Source organism: Doryrhamphus excisus, chromosome 2, assembly GCF_030265055.1.
Source record: "Doryrhamphus excisus isolate RoL2022-K1 chromosome 2, RoL_Dexc_1.0, whole genome shotgun sequence".
NCBI lineage: Eukaryota > Metazoa > Chordata > Actinopteri > Syngnathiformes > Syngnathidae > Doryrhamphus > Doryrhamphus excisus.
Window position 1 is genome coordinate 27,776,103 of NC_080467.1, and position 17,972 is coordinate 27,794,074.

Consider the following 17,972-nt stretch of genomic DNA (forward strand, 5'->3'; position numbering starts at 1 on the left):
AATAGAAATTAATTGGATTTTAGTACTTTAAAATTTTAGTACTGTAGAGTTGAAATAGCAGAATAACTTTTTAAGCTGCAAGAATTAAAAAAATTTTTTTTTCAAACCCAGCAAAAAAAAAAAAACAACTGATGACTTTTTTTAGTCATAATAAAATAATCAGGCTGTAAAAAAAAAATGGGGGGGGGGGGGGGGGGTACCGAGTTGAAATATTTAGAAATTAACTTAATTGAAATTAAAAAAATAGAAATTGTTGGATTTCAGTACCGTAGTACTGTAAAATTTTAGTACTGTAGAGTTGAAATATCAGAATACCTTTAAGCTGCAAGAATTAAAATTTTTTTTCAAACCCAGCAGAAATTAACTTAATTGAAATTAAAAAATAGAAAAAAATTGAAATTCTTTAATTGTTTTTAGTACTGTAGACTTGAAATATCAGAATACCTTTTTAAGCTGCAAGATTTTTTTTTTAAACCCAGTAAAAAAAAAAAAAAAAAAAAATGAACTGATGACTTGTTTTAGTCATAATAAAATAATCAGGCTGTAAAAAAAAAATGGGGGGATACAGAGTTGAAAAATTTAGAAATAAAAAAATTGAAATTATTTAATTGGATTTTAGTACTGTAGAGTTGAAATATCAGAATACCTTTTTAAGCTGCAAGAATTAAACATTTTCTTTTTTAAACCCAGCAAAAAAAAAAAAAAAAAAAAAAAAGCAAAGATCCTTCCTTCCTATCACTCACTATGTGGCCCCCGCTGGAAAAGGTTTGGACCCCCCCCTTGGAGGCTTAGTGTATAGCTGCATTAGATGCCATGTTACCTTCAAATAAGACAACATGAACATAATCATGTCCTTTATTGCTCACCAAGAACCAAGTGCATGTGATCTATGGGTACCGTCTTGGTACCAGAACATCTCCGTACATGCAGTCGTCCTCCACCGCCAGATTGTAGCGAGATCCACTCCCTCCTTTGTAGGCGCTCGTCACGATCCTCAGCCAGCCCTTTTCACCCTGACAAAGACGTCCCACTTTACTACCAGTCAGGAAAAAAACAAACAAACCTGACCATGTTTGGAGGTGGACTCACCCACGGTTCCCCCCAGGAGTTCCTCACGATCCAGTACTCGGTGCCGTTTTCAACCCCCCAGCCGGCCACTGACACAACATGGTTGACCTCCGGCTTGTCCACGTACTCCATGTACAGTCCACCCCTGTAAGCGTCCAGTTTCTCCGTGGCCATGATTCCACAGCTGCAGCATGAACAAAATAAAGAACATTTCATCCTCCACCCCAAAATGTCAACAAATCAAATCAGGAAGTGGAAAAATCAGCCAACCTGATTGGTCCTTTGGAGTGGATTTCCGCCATAATGTTCTCCCGCCCGCTTATGGTGCCATAGTCGCCCACTCGCCACAAAGTATAGTTCTGCACGTTGCTGCACTCGCCAAAAGTCACACACGTCCCACACGCGTTGAAAGGGTGGCATTCTGGGGGTGGGGGTGAGGTGGGGGTAAGATGGGGGTACACTAGAATAGAAAGCGAAAGACGGAGCTGTGCTCTGGTTACTCTGATCGATGGCCTGGTAGTTGTTGCAGGTCTCGTCGGGGATGCCGTGTTTGTGGGCGTACTCCCATACGCCGCCGTGGTCCCCGCCGTGACAGGTGCCCGAGGCGGCACAGTCCAGCACGTGCTGCACGGACAGGTAGGCTGAAGGCCACGCCGCTTGGCGCTTGATGTTGATGCGATCTACGTGGCGTGGAAGGTACAGGGTACTAAACCATCAGCAGTAGCAGACATCTTTACATACAATCAGGCCCATCATCGTGTACAGTAGTTTGATAAAAGGGAAACACGTTTTTCGAAGGTAGTATTACATTTTTGAAACCCAATTTTTTAAAATACTTTGTACTATACCAGTCCCCCCCACACTTCTTAAATGGTATTAAACCTGTATTTTTTTAAAGCATTTTCTAAAAAGGTCATTAAATTTTTTTTTAAATTTATATTTACTTAAAAATAAAAAAATAAGATAACCCACAAAAACAGTATTAAATCTGTGATTTTTTTTGCCATTAAAAAAAACTAAAAATAAGCCTTTGTTTTTCTTGGTAGGATTATTTTTATAGGTTGTATTAAATTTATTGTAACCGTTCTTTGGTTAGGAGAATTAAACTTAAAAAAAGTTAATTTTTTTTGTATTTACCATTTTTACTGTTAAATTAAACCTATTAAACCTGTGGGGGCTTTTAAGGTTGTTTTAAACCAGTTTTTAAATATATTTTTAAAAAAGGTTGGATGAAATGGCTTTAAAATTGGAACTCATTTTAGCAGTATTTTTTTTTAAACAATATTAAACATGTTTTTGTCCCCCCCCATCATAGAAATAAAAATACATTAAATCTGTATTTTGTTTAATGGCAGTATTAAACCTATATACTCAACTCATTTTTGTAAGTTGATAAAATATAATGTAATTTGACTAATTAAACCCATGGGGGCTTTTAAGGTTGTTTTAAACCAGTTTTAAAATATATTTAAAAAAAATAAAAGGTTGGATTAAATGGCTTTAAAATTAGAACTCATTTAATTTTGGCAGTGTTTTTAAAAAACAACAACATATTAAACATGTTTTTGCCTCCCTATCATAAAATAAAAATACATTCTGTATTTTGTTTTATTGGCAGTATTAAACCTGTTTAAATACTCATTTTGTAAGTAGTATTAAAAATATTTTAATGTAATTTTCTGACTAATTAAACCCGTGGGGGCTTTTAAGGTTGTTTTAAAACAGTTTTTAAACATTTTTTAAAAAAGGTTGGATGAAATGGCTTTAAAATTAGAACTCATTTAATTTTAGCAGTATTTTTTTAAACATGTTTTTGCCCCCCCCCCCCATCATAAAATAAAAATACATTAAATCTGTATTTTGTTTTATTGGCAGTATTAAACCTGGTTAAATACTCATTTTTGTAAGCAGTATTAAAATTATAATAATGTAATTTTCTGACTGTTTAATTCAACCTGTGGGAGCTTTTAAGGTTGTTTTAAACAAGGTTGGATTAAATGGCTTTAAAATTAGAACTCATTTCATTTTAGCAGTTTTTTTTAAAAAACATAATATTAAACATGTTTTTGCCCCCCCCCCCCATCATAGAATAAAAATACATTAAACCTGTTTAAATACTCATTTTTGTAAGTAGTATTAAAAATATTTTAATGTAATTTTCTGAATGTTTAATTAAACCCTTTTAAGGGCTTAAGGTTGTTTTAAACCCGTTTTAAAATATATTGTAAAAAAAAAAGGTTGGATTAAATGGCTTTAAAATTAGAACTCATTTTTAGCAGTATTTTTAAAAAAAAAACATAATATTAAACATGTTTTTGCCTCCCCATCATAAAATAAAAATACATTCTGTATTTTGTTTTATTGGCAGTATTAAACCTGTTTAAATACTCATTTTTGTAAGTAGGATTAAAAAGATTTTAATGTATTTTATGACTGTTTAATTAAACCTGTGGGAGCTTTTAAGGTTGTTTTAAACAAGGTTGGATTAAATGGCTTCAAAATTAGAACTCATTTCATTTTAGCAGTTATTTTTTTATTTATTTATTTATTTTTAGAATAAAAATACATTAAACCTGTTTAAATACTCATTTTTGTAAGTAGTATTAAAAATATTTTAATGTCATTTTCTGACTGTTTAATTAAACCCTTTTAAGGGCTTTTAAGGTTGTTTTAAACCCGTTTTAAAATATATTTTAAAAAAAAGGTTGGATTAAATGGCTTTAAAATTAGAACTCATTTAATTTTAGCAGTATTTAAAAAAAAAAAAAAAAACAAACATGTTTTTGCCTCCCCATCATAAAATAAAAATACATTCTGTATTTTCTTTTATTGGCAGTATTAAATACTCATTTTTGTAAGTAGTTAAAGTAGTTAAAAATATTTTAATGTAATTTTCTGACTGTGTTTTTTTGGTTATAGTATTAAACCTGTCCTCCTCCAAAAGGTAGTATTGAACCCTTATTTAGTAGAAGTATACCAGTGTTTTCCCCAAGTAAAAGTGTTTTAATTGGAAGCTGAATGTGCTACCCTGATGTAGCGTAACAAAAAGACGGCATGGACGCCTTCAGGACGTCGTGGACCCACCTGCCATGGCGCTGGTGCTGCCGTGGGCCCAGCAGGACCCGCAGTACTGAGGGATGTGTTGGTTCCGAGTGGCGCTCACGTAGTTGACCCCGTTCACGTTCCTCCAGTCCCAGGACTTGGGTAGCACAACCAGGTTCAGGATCTCATGGGCCCTGGGTGCCGTTCTGGGGGGGGAGGCAACAGAACACAATGAATGAATGAATGCTAGCAGACAACCACAATGTATCCCAGTGGGCATATGAGAGTCCACTTTGGAACCTACTTGACTCCAAAGTGCTTGCGTGGCGACGGCAGGTAACAAGAAGGCTTCTTGCTTAGAAAGCTTCCTGCTAAAACGACGGACGCCAGCAACACCAGGAGGGACAAAAGCGGAGACATGCTGACGCAGACACAACCGACACGCCACTGAGGAATAAAAGTCAGGCTGAGATGCCAATCAGGCTTGATTGACAGCACCTGGGAGTCCCTTCCACTTGTGTGGGGGGAAATAGTTAGCTTTCTCTTCTGCAATGTGATTTTAAAAAGTTATGTCAGTCATATTTAAATAGACAACATGAATGAATAAACTAAAGTGAGGGAATTGAACGTCCTGATATTATTTTTAGGATCGCCATTTTTATGAATTCATATCCATTTTTGATGTGAAGACGGTAGCAGGCTATTGAGTAGTGACAAAACACTATATGTCATTTTACTACCCTATTTTATTTATTGATTTACAGTACAGTAGCTTATTTTCATTGACTGGAATATGAATGGGAATTTCCAAGGCAATGACGCAGACTGTCCACTTGATGGCGCTATTTGCCTTGACAAGACTTCACTCTTTTTTTAGATGACACTTTTCCATTTTGACTGCACGGCGGTCTAGTGGTTAGCGCGCAGACCTCACAGCTAGGAGACAAGGGTTCAATTCCACCCTCAGCCATCTCTGTGTGGAGTTTGCATGTTCTCCCCGTGCATGCGTGGGTTTTCTCCAGGTACTCCGGTTTCCTCCCACATTCCAAAAACATGCTAGGTTAATTAGCGACTCCAAATTGTCCATAGGTATGAATGTGAGTGTGAATGGTTGTTTGTCTATATGTGCCCTGTGATTGGCTGGCCACCAGTCCAGGGTGTACCCCGCCTCTCGCCCGAAGACAGCTGGGATAGGCTCCAGCACTCCCTGCGACCCTCATGAATGAATGACTTTTCCATTTTAAAGCATGAAGCTAAAATATATTCTACAAATGTAAACCATGAAATATAAATATATAAATATCAAAGATGATAATATTTCTAATAATAATATATGCACACAAAGTTCAACTTTAGTCTCAAAGGTCTTGGAACTCTGCTATGCAGGCCGTTTTTGCCCAGTGTCTTATGGTGGAGTCATGAACCTTGACCTTCACTGAGGCCTGTAGTTCTTTGGATGTTGGTGTGGGGTCTTTTGTGACCTCTTGGATGTGTCGTGGCTGCGCCCTTGGGGTCATTTTGGTCAGCCGGTCACTCCTGGGAAGGTTTATCACTCTTTCGTGTTTTTGCCATTCGTGGGTAATAGCTCTCGCTGTGGCTGGCTGGAGTCCCAAATAATAATATCACGTTTTAACACAGGGTTTTGATTTTTTTTCCTCCCTTAAAAATAAAAAATTCATTAAAAAAATTAATTTTGTGTTCAGTTGTGTTGTCCATGACCTGGGACCGGGACTTTTCGTTGTACGGTAGCGTTTTTGTGTCCTTGTTAAAACACAGAAGATTCATTTACAAGCAAGCGATCATACATGACGCACAGCAAGGCGAAAAAGGAGATTGAGTGACAATGATCTACATCCAATCAGAAAACAGAAAACAACAGCCAGCGCAGACACTCAACCTCCCACAATGCAATACTTCTTAAAGGGCCAGGCTCGGCCTGTAACAAGTTTATACCCTGTAATAAAAAAAACATAAACTAAAAAAACTGCAAAAGGTGTCCGAGTGAACAATGTATTCTATAATTTTCCCGCTCCAACGCATTTAGGACGAGGTAGTGACCCAGAAGGTCCAGCAGATGGAGCTTGAGTGAGAAAAATAGGCCCATCAACACCATCCATGAGTTTTTATGAAATGAAATACATCTACGTTTGGCATCTATTGGTGGGCTGCATCCCCTGTCCCACCCCCCTCAAATGGCCGAAAAACATGAAGTCCAAAAACTGTTTGTTGCATCTGCAAAGTCAGCCTTGAAACGCAGCTCCTGGGTGACCTACTTGCAGGTTCTCCTTTTTAATCGTGTGCAGAGATCTTGCAGTGTGAAGCAACTCTGCCACCCACCTCTGATCCTGGCTTAAACCTGCACACACACACACACACACACACACACACACACACAAAACGCACCCTCCCTGTGGAGTGAGAGAAGATGGAGAGAAAATAGACCTCCCACTACGTCGCATTTAAAGACGGCTGAATGTTCTCTCGGGGTTAAGGAGACCTCCTCCGCTTGAATATTTTTGATTTGGCGTCAGAATCGGGATTGTTTTTGGCCTTTAAAAAAAACAAAAACGGTGACAGTTTTTAAATACAACATATAAAAGATCAAATACCTGACATAGAAAAATAGATTTTTGGCGCCAAAAGGAAGCTAAACCTTCAATAAATGAACACAAAGACGCCATTTTAGTATCACTGACCTTTTGTGCGTCATTCAAACATGCATGTGTGTGTGCGTTTTGCACACCAAGGATCCGACTCTTTTCATGATGGATCAATTGTGTTTCAAAGACCGCCGAGGGTCCTATTGATTTTAGCGTAAAATGCACACTCTGCAACGTGAAAGCATGGATCTATAAGTTAGGAAGGAAACAAGGAAGGAATAAATAAAAAAAACATTTGATTGGGAAATGGTGGTGTTGCTAACCGTGGAAGAATAAACAAATAAAATGCATTGCTTTATTTGGTATTTTTTGTGTCAATGCAAGATCTCTATTGATTTTGAATGGTGAATGTGGCCAAAAATCAAGCAAACATCTCAATCATGTGTGACATCATAAAATAAAAATACATTCTGTATTTTGTTTTATTGGCAAGTAAGTAGTTTTTGTAAGTAGTATTAAAAATTTTAATGTAATTTTCTGACTAATTAAACCCGTGGGGGCTTTTAAGGTTGTTTTAAACCAGTTTTAAAATATATTTAAAAAAAAAAGGTTGGATTAAATGGCTTTAAAATTAGAACTCATTTAATTTTAACAGTATTTTTAAAAAAAAACAACAACCCATAATATTAAACATGTTTTTGCCTCCCCATCATAAAATAAAAATACATTCTGTATTTTGTTTTATTGGAAGTATTAAACCTGTTTAAATACTAATTTTTGTAAGTAGTATTAAAATTTTTTTAATGTAGTTTTCTGACTAATTAAACCCGTGGGGGCTTTTAAGGTTGTTTTAAACCAGTTTTAAAATATATTTTAAAAAAAGGTTGGATTAAATGGTTTTAAAATTAGAACTCATTAAATTTTAACAGTATTTAAAAAAAAATAACCCATAATATTAAACATGTTTTTGCCTCCCAATCATAAAATAGAAATACATCTGTATTTTGTTTTATTGGCAGTATTAAACCTGTTTAAATACTCATTTTTGTAAGTAGTATTAAAAAAAATTTAATGTAATTTTCTGACTAATTAAACCCGTGGGGGCTTTTAAGGTTGTTTTAAACCAGTTTTTAAATATATTTAAAAAAAAGGTTGGATTAAATGGCTTTAAAATTAGAACTCATTTCATTTTAGCAGTATTTTTTTGAAAACATAATATTAAAAATGTTTTAGCCTCCCCATCATAAAATAAAAATACATTCTGTTTTTTGTTTTATTGTCAGTATTAAACCTGTTTAAATACTAGTATTAAACCAGTTTTAAAATATATTTTTAAAAAAGGTAGGATTAAATGGCTTTAAAATTAGAACTCATTTAATTTTAACAGTATTTTCTTTTTAAAATATAATATTAAACAAGCCAACATCTCAATCATGTGTGACATTTTCTGTGTGAAAGGATTTCCAAGACTTCTATTGATTTTGACAGAAGGTGGTCATGGATTCTGAGGGGAATTTTTCTGACAGGGAAAATCTGAAAGCGGGATAAAATGATATACTGTAATATTTACAGTAGCAATAAAAAAAAAGTCTATACGGTGTCAACACGACATCTGGGACCCGGCAAAGCAAGCTAACCCTTTGTGCTAGCTTGTCCTCCTGCAAACAGCATCAGCACCACATGACCTCCTGACATAAGCGGCGTGTTTGTCCTATTCTAGAAATAACACGTCGGGACCACTGCGGCGCTCTGCTTAATTGAGACACGCCACGGATGACCCGCTGTCGGTCCGAGCCCTCGCCACCGCCACCTGTCACTCACGCTGACTAATTGGTGGTGTAGCGGACACCCACCCCGGCACCCAAAAGTGAAAAGTGACTGACCTTCTCTGGGTGTTTATTTTGGACAAGATGGTGCACTTTGTCGGCAGGGATCTATTGGCTCACATGAAGATGTCTGATCGTTTATTGATATTATTGATAACGAAATATCAGACGTACACGGTACCGGTCAAAAGTATGGAGACACCGTCTCATTCAAAAGCATGAACAGGTGGCTCTAAACTTTTGACTGGGAGCGAATAAAACACACAGTCCACACACATGCACTCATTTGTTGACTTTTTTCTATAGGGACAACACAATGCACGCACTTACTCTCATTTGTTGACTTTTTTCTATAGGGACAACACAATGCACGCACTTACTCTCATTTGTTGACTTTTTTTATTTTACCAGAGGAACAACGCAATCCACATGTATTTCCTCATTTGTTGGCTTTTTTTTTTTTTTTTTTTTTACCAGAGGAACAATGCAATCCACATGTATTCCCTCATTTGTTGAATTTTTTGTATAGGAACCACACAATCCACATGCATTCCCTCATTTGTTGACTTTTTTCTATAGGGACAACACAATCCACATTAATTTGTTGACTTTTTTCTATAGGGACAACACGATGCATGCGCTTACTCTCATTTGTTGACTTTTTTTTTTACCAGAGGAACAACGCAATCCACATGTATTCCCTCATTTGTTGACTTTTTTTTGTATAGGAACCACACAATCCACATGTATTCCCTCATTTGTTGACTTTTTTCTATAGGGACAACACAATCCACATGAATTTGTTGACTTTTTTCCCCGAGAACAACACAATCCACGCGCTTACTCTCATTTGTTGACTTTTTTTTTGTTTTTACCAGAGGAACAACGCAATCCACATGCATTCCCTTATTTGTTGACTTTTTTCTATAGGGACAACACAATCCACATGAATTTGTTGACTTTTTTTCCCAAGAACAACACAATCCATGTGCTTACACTCATTTGTTGACTTTTTTTTTTTACCAGAGGAACAACGCCATCCACATGCATTCCCTTATTTGTTGACTTTTTTGTATAGGAACCACACAATCCACATGCATTCCCTCATTTGTTGACTTTTTTCTATAGGGACAACACAATCCACATTAATTTGTTGACTTTTTTCTATAGGGACAACACGATGCATGCGCTTACTCTCATTTGTTGACTTTTTTTTACCAGAGGAACAACGCAATCCACATGTATTCCCTCATTTGTTGAATTTTTTGTATAGGAACCACACAATCCACATGCATTCCCTCATTTGTTGACTTTTTTCTATAGGGACAACACAATCCACATTAATTTGTTGACTTTTTTCTATAGGGACAACACGATGCATGCGCTTACTCTCATTTGTTGACTTTTTTTTTTACCAGAGGAACAACGCAATCCACATGTATTCCCTCATTTGTTGACTTTTTTTTGTATAGGAACCACACAATCCACATGTATTCCCTCATTTGTTGACTTTTTTCTATAGGGACAACACAATCCACATGAATTTGTTGACTTTTTTCCCCGAGAACAACACAATCCACGCGCTTACTCTCATTTGTTGACTTTTTTTTTGTTTTTACCAGAGGAACAACGCAATCCACATGCATTCCCTTATTTGTTGACTTTTTTCTATAGGGACAACACAATCCACATGAATTTGTTGACTTTTTTTCCCAAGAACAACACAATCCATGTGCTTACACTCATTTGTTGACTTTTTTTTTTTACCAGAGGAACAACGCCATCCACATGCATTCCCTTATTTGTTGACTTTTTTCCCAGAGGAACAACACTGTCCACACACATTCACTCATTTGTTGACTTTTTTCGTGAGAACAACACTGTCCACATACATTCACTCATTTGTTGACTTTTTCTTTACCAGAGGAACAACGCAATCCACATGTATTCCCTCATTTGTTTACTTTTTTCGATAGGAACCATACCATCCACATGTATGCCCTCATCTGTTGACTTTTTTCCCGAGAACAACACTGTCCACGTACATTCACTCATTTGTTGACTTTTTTTTGTTTGTTTTTACCAGAGGAACAACACAATCCACATGTATTCCCTCATTTGTTGACTTTTTTTTCTATAAGAACAACACAATCCACATGAATTTGTTGACTTTTTTCGAAGAACAACACAATCCACATACATTCACTCATTTGTTGACTTTTTTTCTATAGGAACAACACAATTCACATGAATTCCCTCATTTGTTGACTTTTTTTTCCCAGAGGAACAACACAAGCCACATGCATTCCCTCATTTGTTGACTTTTTTTTCTAGAAGAACAACACAATCCACATGAATTTGTTGACTTTTTTCGAAGAACAACACAATCCACATGCATTCCCTTATTTGTTGACTTTTTTTTCCCATAGGAACAACACAATCTACACACATCCCGGCATTTGTTGACTTTTTTCCCCCAGAGGAACAACACAATCCATATGTATTCCCTCATTTGTTGACTTTTTTGCTGAGAACAACACTGTCCACATACATTCACTCATTTGTTGACTTTTTTTTTCTATAGGAACAACACAATTCACATGAATTCCCTCATTTGTTGACTTTTTTTCCCAGAGGAACAACACAAGCCACATGCATTCTCTCATTTGTTGACTTGTGACTTTTTTTTTCCTGAGAACAACACTGTCCACACACACACTCACTCATTTGTTGACTTTTTCCATAGTAGCAACACCATCCAGTTTATATTTGTTATCCATAGGAACGACACAATACACACACATTCACATTATGAGTCATAAATCAATAATAAACCATAAATCAATAGTAAATAAGCTGTCTTTACGTATTGATAGAACACACACAATGTCTTTGCATTCAGTATGGAATGGACCAGGTGACAAAATGAGGTGAGGGGGGGGGGCAGCATCCCCCCCGGGGAGAGAGCTCCACAAATCCAGTGAAACCCAAAGGCATCCATATTTGGCAGGGCTTTTGTCTGCCATGGCAGCAAGCAGGAGCCAAGAAGACGAACCCCCTCCCAACCCCCTCCAATTATCAACTGAATTAGTGTGCGAGTACGAAAACACCGAAGATGGACAGGGGTGGGGGTGGGGAGGATGGGGGGGTGAGGATGGAATAGAAGGCAGACTAATGTGTGTCAGCTTTAAAAGCTTATTAAAGTCCATGCATCATAAAGGAGATGAGTGCCTTCTAATTAAAAATGAATGGGGTGCTGGAGCCTATCCCAGCTGTCTTCGAGCAAGAGGCGGGGTACACCCTGGACTGGTGGCCAGCCAATCACAGGGCACATATAGACAAACAACCATTCACACTCACATTCATACCTATGGACAATTTGGAGTCGCTAATTAACCTAGCATGTTTTCGGAATGTCGGAGGAAACCGGAGTACCTGGAGAAAAACATGCAAACTACACACAGAGATGACTGAGGGTGGAATTGAACCCTGGTCTTCTAGCTGTGAGGTCTGCGTGCTAACCACTCGACTACCGTGCCGCCCGTTTTATTCATTCATTCATTCATTTTCTACCACTTTTTCCTCACGAGGGTCGCGAGGGTGCTGGAGCCTATCCCAGCTGTCTTTGGGCGAGAGGCGGGGTACACCCTGGACTGGTGGCCAGCCAATCACAGGGCACATATAGACAAACAACCATTCACACTCACATTCATACCTATGGACAATTTGGAGTCGCTAATTAACCTAGCATGTTTTTGGAATGTGGGAGGAAACCGGAGTACCTGGAGAAAAAACATGCAAACTACACACAGAGATGGCCAAGGGTGGAATTGAACCCTGGTCTTCTAGCTGTGAGGTCTGCGTGCTAACCACTCGACCACCGTGCCGCCCGTTTTATTCATTCATTCATTTTCTACCACTTTTTCCTCACGAGGGTCGCGAGGGTGCTGGAGCCTATCCCAGCTGTCTTCGGGCGAGAGGCGGGGTACACCCTGGACTGGTCGCCAGCCAATCACAGGGCACATATAGACAAACAACCATTCACACTCACATTCATACCTATGGACAATTTGGAGTCGCTAATTAACCTAGCATGTTTTTGGAATGTGGGAGGAAACCGGAGTACCTGGAGAAAAAACATGCAAACTACACACAGAGATGGCCGAGGGTGGAATTGAACCCTTGTCCTCTAGCTGTGAGGTCTGCGTGCTAACCACTCGACCACCGTGCCGCCCGTTTTAATGTATATATATATATATTCACACTCACATTCATACCTATGGACAATTTGGAGTCGCTAATTAACCTAGCATGTTTTTGGAATGTGGGAGGAAACCGGAGTACCCGGAGAAAGCGGGGAGAAAATGAGGACTGAGCATGATTGGTGGAATTGAGGGTGGAATTGAACCCTGGTCTTCTAGTCTGTGCGCTAACCACTGCACCCGTTTGTTCCACCCGTTTTAATGTATATATATATATATATACACTACCAAATGGTATTCATAAATGTGAGTTATAATGCACCAAATGTCACTTTTCTGTATGAAAGGCACCGCCAAGGTTACAAAGGCTCCCCCTACTGTTGTGTCATGGAATTGATTTTGAAGTGTTAAAATGCGTCATTAGAAGCGATGCTAGTGTAAAGAAATATAAAAACAAGGCAGCCGGAGTGGGCATGTGCGGTGGCCATGACAACAAGAGCAGAGATGCTAGTTTGCTCATTATCGGCGTGTTTCTCACCGAAAAGCCCCCCCCCCCATTAGGAGCTATTTTCCATGTTGTTGCTATAAACGAGCTTCTTGGATGATGATTGCTTAGTAAATCTGCTCCGTTGTGTCCTTTTTATGTGAAAAAAAAATAAAAAAAAGCCAGAGGAAATCCCAGCGGCTAATGAGAAAAGATGAGCATGGCGCTGTAGTAAATCACACACACACACACACACACACACACACACACACACACACACACACACACACACACACACACACGGCGAGTGTGTAAAGGTGATTAAAAGACGTGATAGCGGCATGCTTTATTCCGTAACTGTATAGTACCGCGAACTTTGACCTCAGCACGCTCCTTTTATTACAACACTTTGATGCTTGAGATGGCGTGTGTTTATGATGACACGTGCGGGGGCGGCGTTGGATGTTACACGCTAAGATGACTTCCACGACAAAATGACTTCCACTAACGCACGATGCAAAAGTCTAAACACGCAACTTTTAGACTTTAGAAAAATACTTTTATTTCTTTATGAAGCCATTTGGTTGCCATTTTAATACGCTGCCATGCTAAACAACTCCACATGAGCTAATTGGCTAATTCCCTAATATTTGGCTAATTGGCTAATAATTAAGGTTCCCTCCTCCAACACCTCAATGCTTCATTGTTAGCACGTCAGACAGGAAGTAAGTACTAAAAAAAAGCCACAAGTACGTTCTTTTCAAGGAATGATACAATCGGTAAAGTAGTATGGTGTACCGTCGTGTACTCTACTGCAGTTTCATGTAGTGTAATCCAGTGTAGTGATGTGTAGTTTAGTGTATTTTTATCGTATTCAAGTGCAGTCACATGAGGTATTGTGTAGTGTATTGTGGTGTAGTGTTGTGTAATGCAGCATGGTGTATTTTGTAGTATAATGTGTAGTGTAGTGCTGTGTTTTGTGATGTACTCTAGTGATGCTTAGTGTACTGTATTACAGTGTAGTGTAATGTCGTGTTTTGTAGTGTCGTTTTGTGTAGTGTACTATACTATAGCGTAGTGTATCATAATACAGTGTATTGTGTTGTATTGTATTGTATTACAGTGTAGTGTAATGTCGTGTTTTGTAGTGTCGTTTCATGTTCTGTACGATACACTAGTGTGGTGTAGTGTACTGTAGTATAGCATAGTGTATTATAATGTAGTGTATTGTGTTGTATTATAATATTGTGTCGTGTAATGTCGTGTTTCATGTAGTGTACTATGCAATAGTGCGGTCTAGTATACTGTAGTATAGCGTAGTGTATTATAATGCAGTGTATTGTGTTGTATTGTAATATTGTGTAGTGTAATGTTGTGTTCAGTGTAGTGTACAATACAATAGTGTGGTGTAGTGTACTGTAGTATAGCGTAGTGTATTATAATGCAGTGTATTGTGATGTATTGTATTACAGTGTAGTGTAATGTTGTGTTTTGTAGTGTTGTTTTGTGTAGTGTACTATACAATAGTGCGGTGTAGTGTACTGTAGTATAGCATAGTGTATTATAATGCAGTGTATTGTGTTGTATTGTAATATTGTGTAGTGTAATGTCGTGTTTTGTAGTGTCGTTTCATGTACTGTACTATACTATAGTGCGGTCTAGTGTATTGTAGTATAGTGTAGTGTATTATAATGCAGTGTATTGTATTACAGTGTAGTGTAATGTCGTGTTTCGTGTAGTGTACTATACAATAGTGCGGTGTAGTGTACTGCAGTTTAGCATAGTGTATTATAATGCAGTGTATTGTGTCGTATTGTAATATTGTGTAGAGTAATGTCGTGTTTTGTAGTGTCGTGGTGTACTGCAGTATAGCATAGTGTATTATAATGCAGTGTATTGTGATGTATTGTATTATAGTGTAGTGTAATGTTGTGTTTTGTAGTGTTGTTTTGTGTAGTGTACTATACTATAGTGCGGTGTAGTGTACTGTAGTATAGCGTAGTGTATTGTAATATTGCGTAGTGTAATGTTGTGTTTTGCGTAGTGTACTATACAATAGTGCGGTGTAGTGTACTGTAGTATAGCATAGTGCATTATAATGCAGTGTATTGTACTGTAGTATAGCGTAGTGTATTGTAATATTGTGTAGTGTAATGTTGTGTTTCGTGTAGTGTACTATACAATAGTGTGGTGTAGTGTACTGGAGTAGAGCATAGTGTATTATAATGCAGTGTATTGTGTCGTATTGTAATATTGTGCAGTGTAATGTTGTGTTTTGTAGTGTCGTAGTGTACTGCAGTATAGCATAGTGTATTATAATGAAGAGTATTGTGATGTATTGCAATATTGTGTAGTGTAATGGTGTGTGTCGTGTTGTGTATTGTAGTGTAGTGTGGTGTATCATGCGTATGAAGTGTACTGTACTACTATAGTGTAGTGTAGTGTACTATAATGTAGTGTATTGTTGTGCAGCATACGTGTAATGTATGTGTGGTGTGTTATATTGCAGCGTAGTCATAATGTTGTGTTGTGTAGGACCTCCATGGGGGGGGGGGGGGTCCTCCTGTGTAAAATCCTCAAAGGTCAAAGTAGTTTCTGCAGTCCTCCCATGATATGATGATGCGGCGATGGCCCATTGACAGGATTGTTTTGTCAGTGTGACTTCCTGTTGAGCTTCTGTGGCGCGTCCCAGCGGGGGGGAGGGGGGGCAAAACACACAAAACACTCCGCCGATGCCCTCGGCGCCTCTCAATATGCACACCATAGATAAAGTGCATTCAGCGCACCAAAAGATGATTGCATTCAGGACACAGTTGGCGCTGACTTCCTGCCTGGTCTTTGTGCCGCGTCTCGGTAAACAAGACGGACAAGGAGTCACAACTCAGTGGGATCAATCCGCCACGGAGAGAGCTACTCTGGGGGCAACGAGCTGCTCTCCACCCAGCGGGTGAAGCACATATCTTCCCCTTTTATCGCCAGTCAGGTGCTTATTGGCGATGTGGTCCCCATCGGGCTGCGTTGCCATGGGGACGTATTCCTCTTTTTATAACCTCCAGTCAAAAACAGCAGCACAAAAAACCCAAACCTTCTCAATCCTTAACTCCATTTCCCTTTAAACAGTCATAACTGCAGCAACACAGCAAAAATGTGACATTTTTCCACCTGTGCCTTTCACACAGTGTGATTTTTCACACAGAAATATGCCACCACGTCATTGTCGGCCAACAACAACAACAACAACAACAACAGTGTACGCCAAGTCAGTCTCAGGTGTTAAACTTCCAAATATCCTTTCACACAGGCATTGTCCCGCCTCTATAACTGCTTAGATACAACCTCATAATATTACTGCTTGTTTTTGTAACCTTGTCGGTGCCTTTCATACAGAACAGCGACACGGCAAAAAAGTGACATTTGGTGCATTATAACTCACATTTATGTATAACATTTGATAATATATATATACATTAAAACGGGTGGCACGGTAGACAAGTGGTTTGCGCACAGACCTAACAGCTAGAAGACCAGGGTTCAATTCCACCCTCAATTCCACCAATCATGCTCAGTCCTCATTTTCTACCCGTTTTCTCTGGGTACTCCGGTTCCAAAAAATTCCAAAAACATGCTAGGTTAATTAGCGACTCCAAATTGTCCATAGGTATGAATGTGAGTGTGAATGGTTGTTTGTCTATATGTGCCCTGTGATTGGCTGGCCACCAGTCCAGGGTGTACCCCGCCTCTCGCCCAAAAGACAGCTGGGATAGGCTCCAGTACCCCTGCGACCCTCGTGAGGAAAAAGCGGTAGAAAATGAATGAATGAATGTTCCATTTAGAGGGGCTGCACGGTGGACGAGTGGTTAGCGAGCTGACCTCACAGCTAGAAGACCAGGGTTCAATTCCACCCTCGGGTTTCTCCGGGTACTCTGGTTTCCTCCCACATTCCAAAAACAAGCTAGGTTAATTAGCGACTCCAAATTGTCCATAGGTATGAATGTGAGTGTGAATGGTTGTTTGTCTATATGTGCCCTGTGATTGGCTGGCCACCAGTCCAGGGTGTACCCCGCCTCTCGCTCCAAGACAGCTGGGATAGGCTCCAGCACCCACTGCGACCCTCGTGAGGAAAAAGCGGTAGAAAATGAATGAATGAATGTTCCATTTAGAGGGGCTGCACGGTGGTCGAGTGGTTAGCACGCAGAAGACCAGGGTTCAATTCCACCCTCGTCCATCTCTGTGTGGAGTTTGCATGTTCTCCCCGTGCATGCATGGGTTTTCTCCGGGTATTCCGGTTCCAAAATTCCCAAAACATGCTAGGTTAATTAGCATTACTCCAAATTGTCCATAGGTATGAATGTGAGTGTGAATGGTTGTTTGTCTATATGTGCCCTGTGATTGGCTGGCCACCAGTCCAGCAGGGTGTACCCCGCCTCTCGCCCCAAAAGACAGCTGGGATAGGCTCCAGCACCCCCTGCGACCCTCGTGAGGAAAAGCAGTATAAAATGAATGAATGAATATACATTAAAACAGACATATTTAATAACAATAATTCACAAATATTCTACCTCCATTGTCAAATATTATGAAGACAAATACAGAGAAGCCGTGACGGAAATATGAAGGAATATATGCTAATGGAGCATATGAATATGAATATGCACGGCGACACGTTACACGCTGTGTTGTGCTTTCACATTCAAGGTGACCTTTGCTTGCAGGTAAATCAATAAAATCACATCCATTGGAGCGGTTGACT

At 38.8% G+C, this 17,972-nt stretch overlaps 1 protein-coding gene across 1 annotated transcript; it reads right to left on the reverse strand.

Annotated features, from left to right (window-relative positions):
* Window positions 1–841: 841 nt before the first annotated feature.
* On the reverse strand, window positions 842–4,595 carry LOC131110544 (cathepsin Z-like). The gene is made up of 6 exons (XM_058063759.1): window positions 4,415–4,595; window positions 4,153–4,316; window positions 1,569–1,748; window positions 1,339–1,489; window positions 1,090–1,252; window positions 842–1,013 (listed from the first exon to the last, which is right to left on the reverse strand). The coding sequence occupies exons 1-6, from the start codon at window positions 4,528–4,530 to the stop codon at window positions 888–890; spliced, it is 900 nt and encodes a 299-aa protein (XP_057919742.1). The 5' UTR covers window positions 4,531–4,595; the 3' UTR covers window positions 842–887.
* Window positions 4,596–17,972: the final 13,377 nt, after the last annotated feature.

Bases quoted from the DNA above. Each gene is read 5' to 3' on its own strand.
- LOC131110544 (XM_058063759.1), bottom strand. From the start codon at position 4,530: ATGTCTCCGCTTTTGTCCCTCCTGGTGTTGCTGGCGTCCGTCGTTTTA. The intron at 1,490-1,568 runs GTAACCAGAGCA...CCCCACCCCCAG, and splicing joins CTACCAGGCCATCGATCAGA to AATGCCACCCTTTCAACGCG. The intron at 1,014-1,089 runs GTGAGTCCACCT...CGTCTTTGTCAG, and splicing joins ACTCCTGGGGGGAACCGTGG to GGTGAAAAGGGCTGGCTGAG.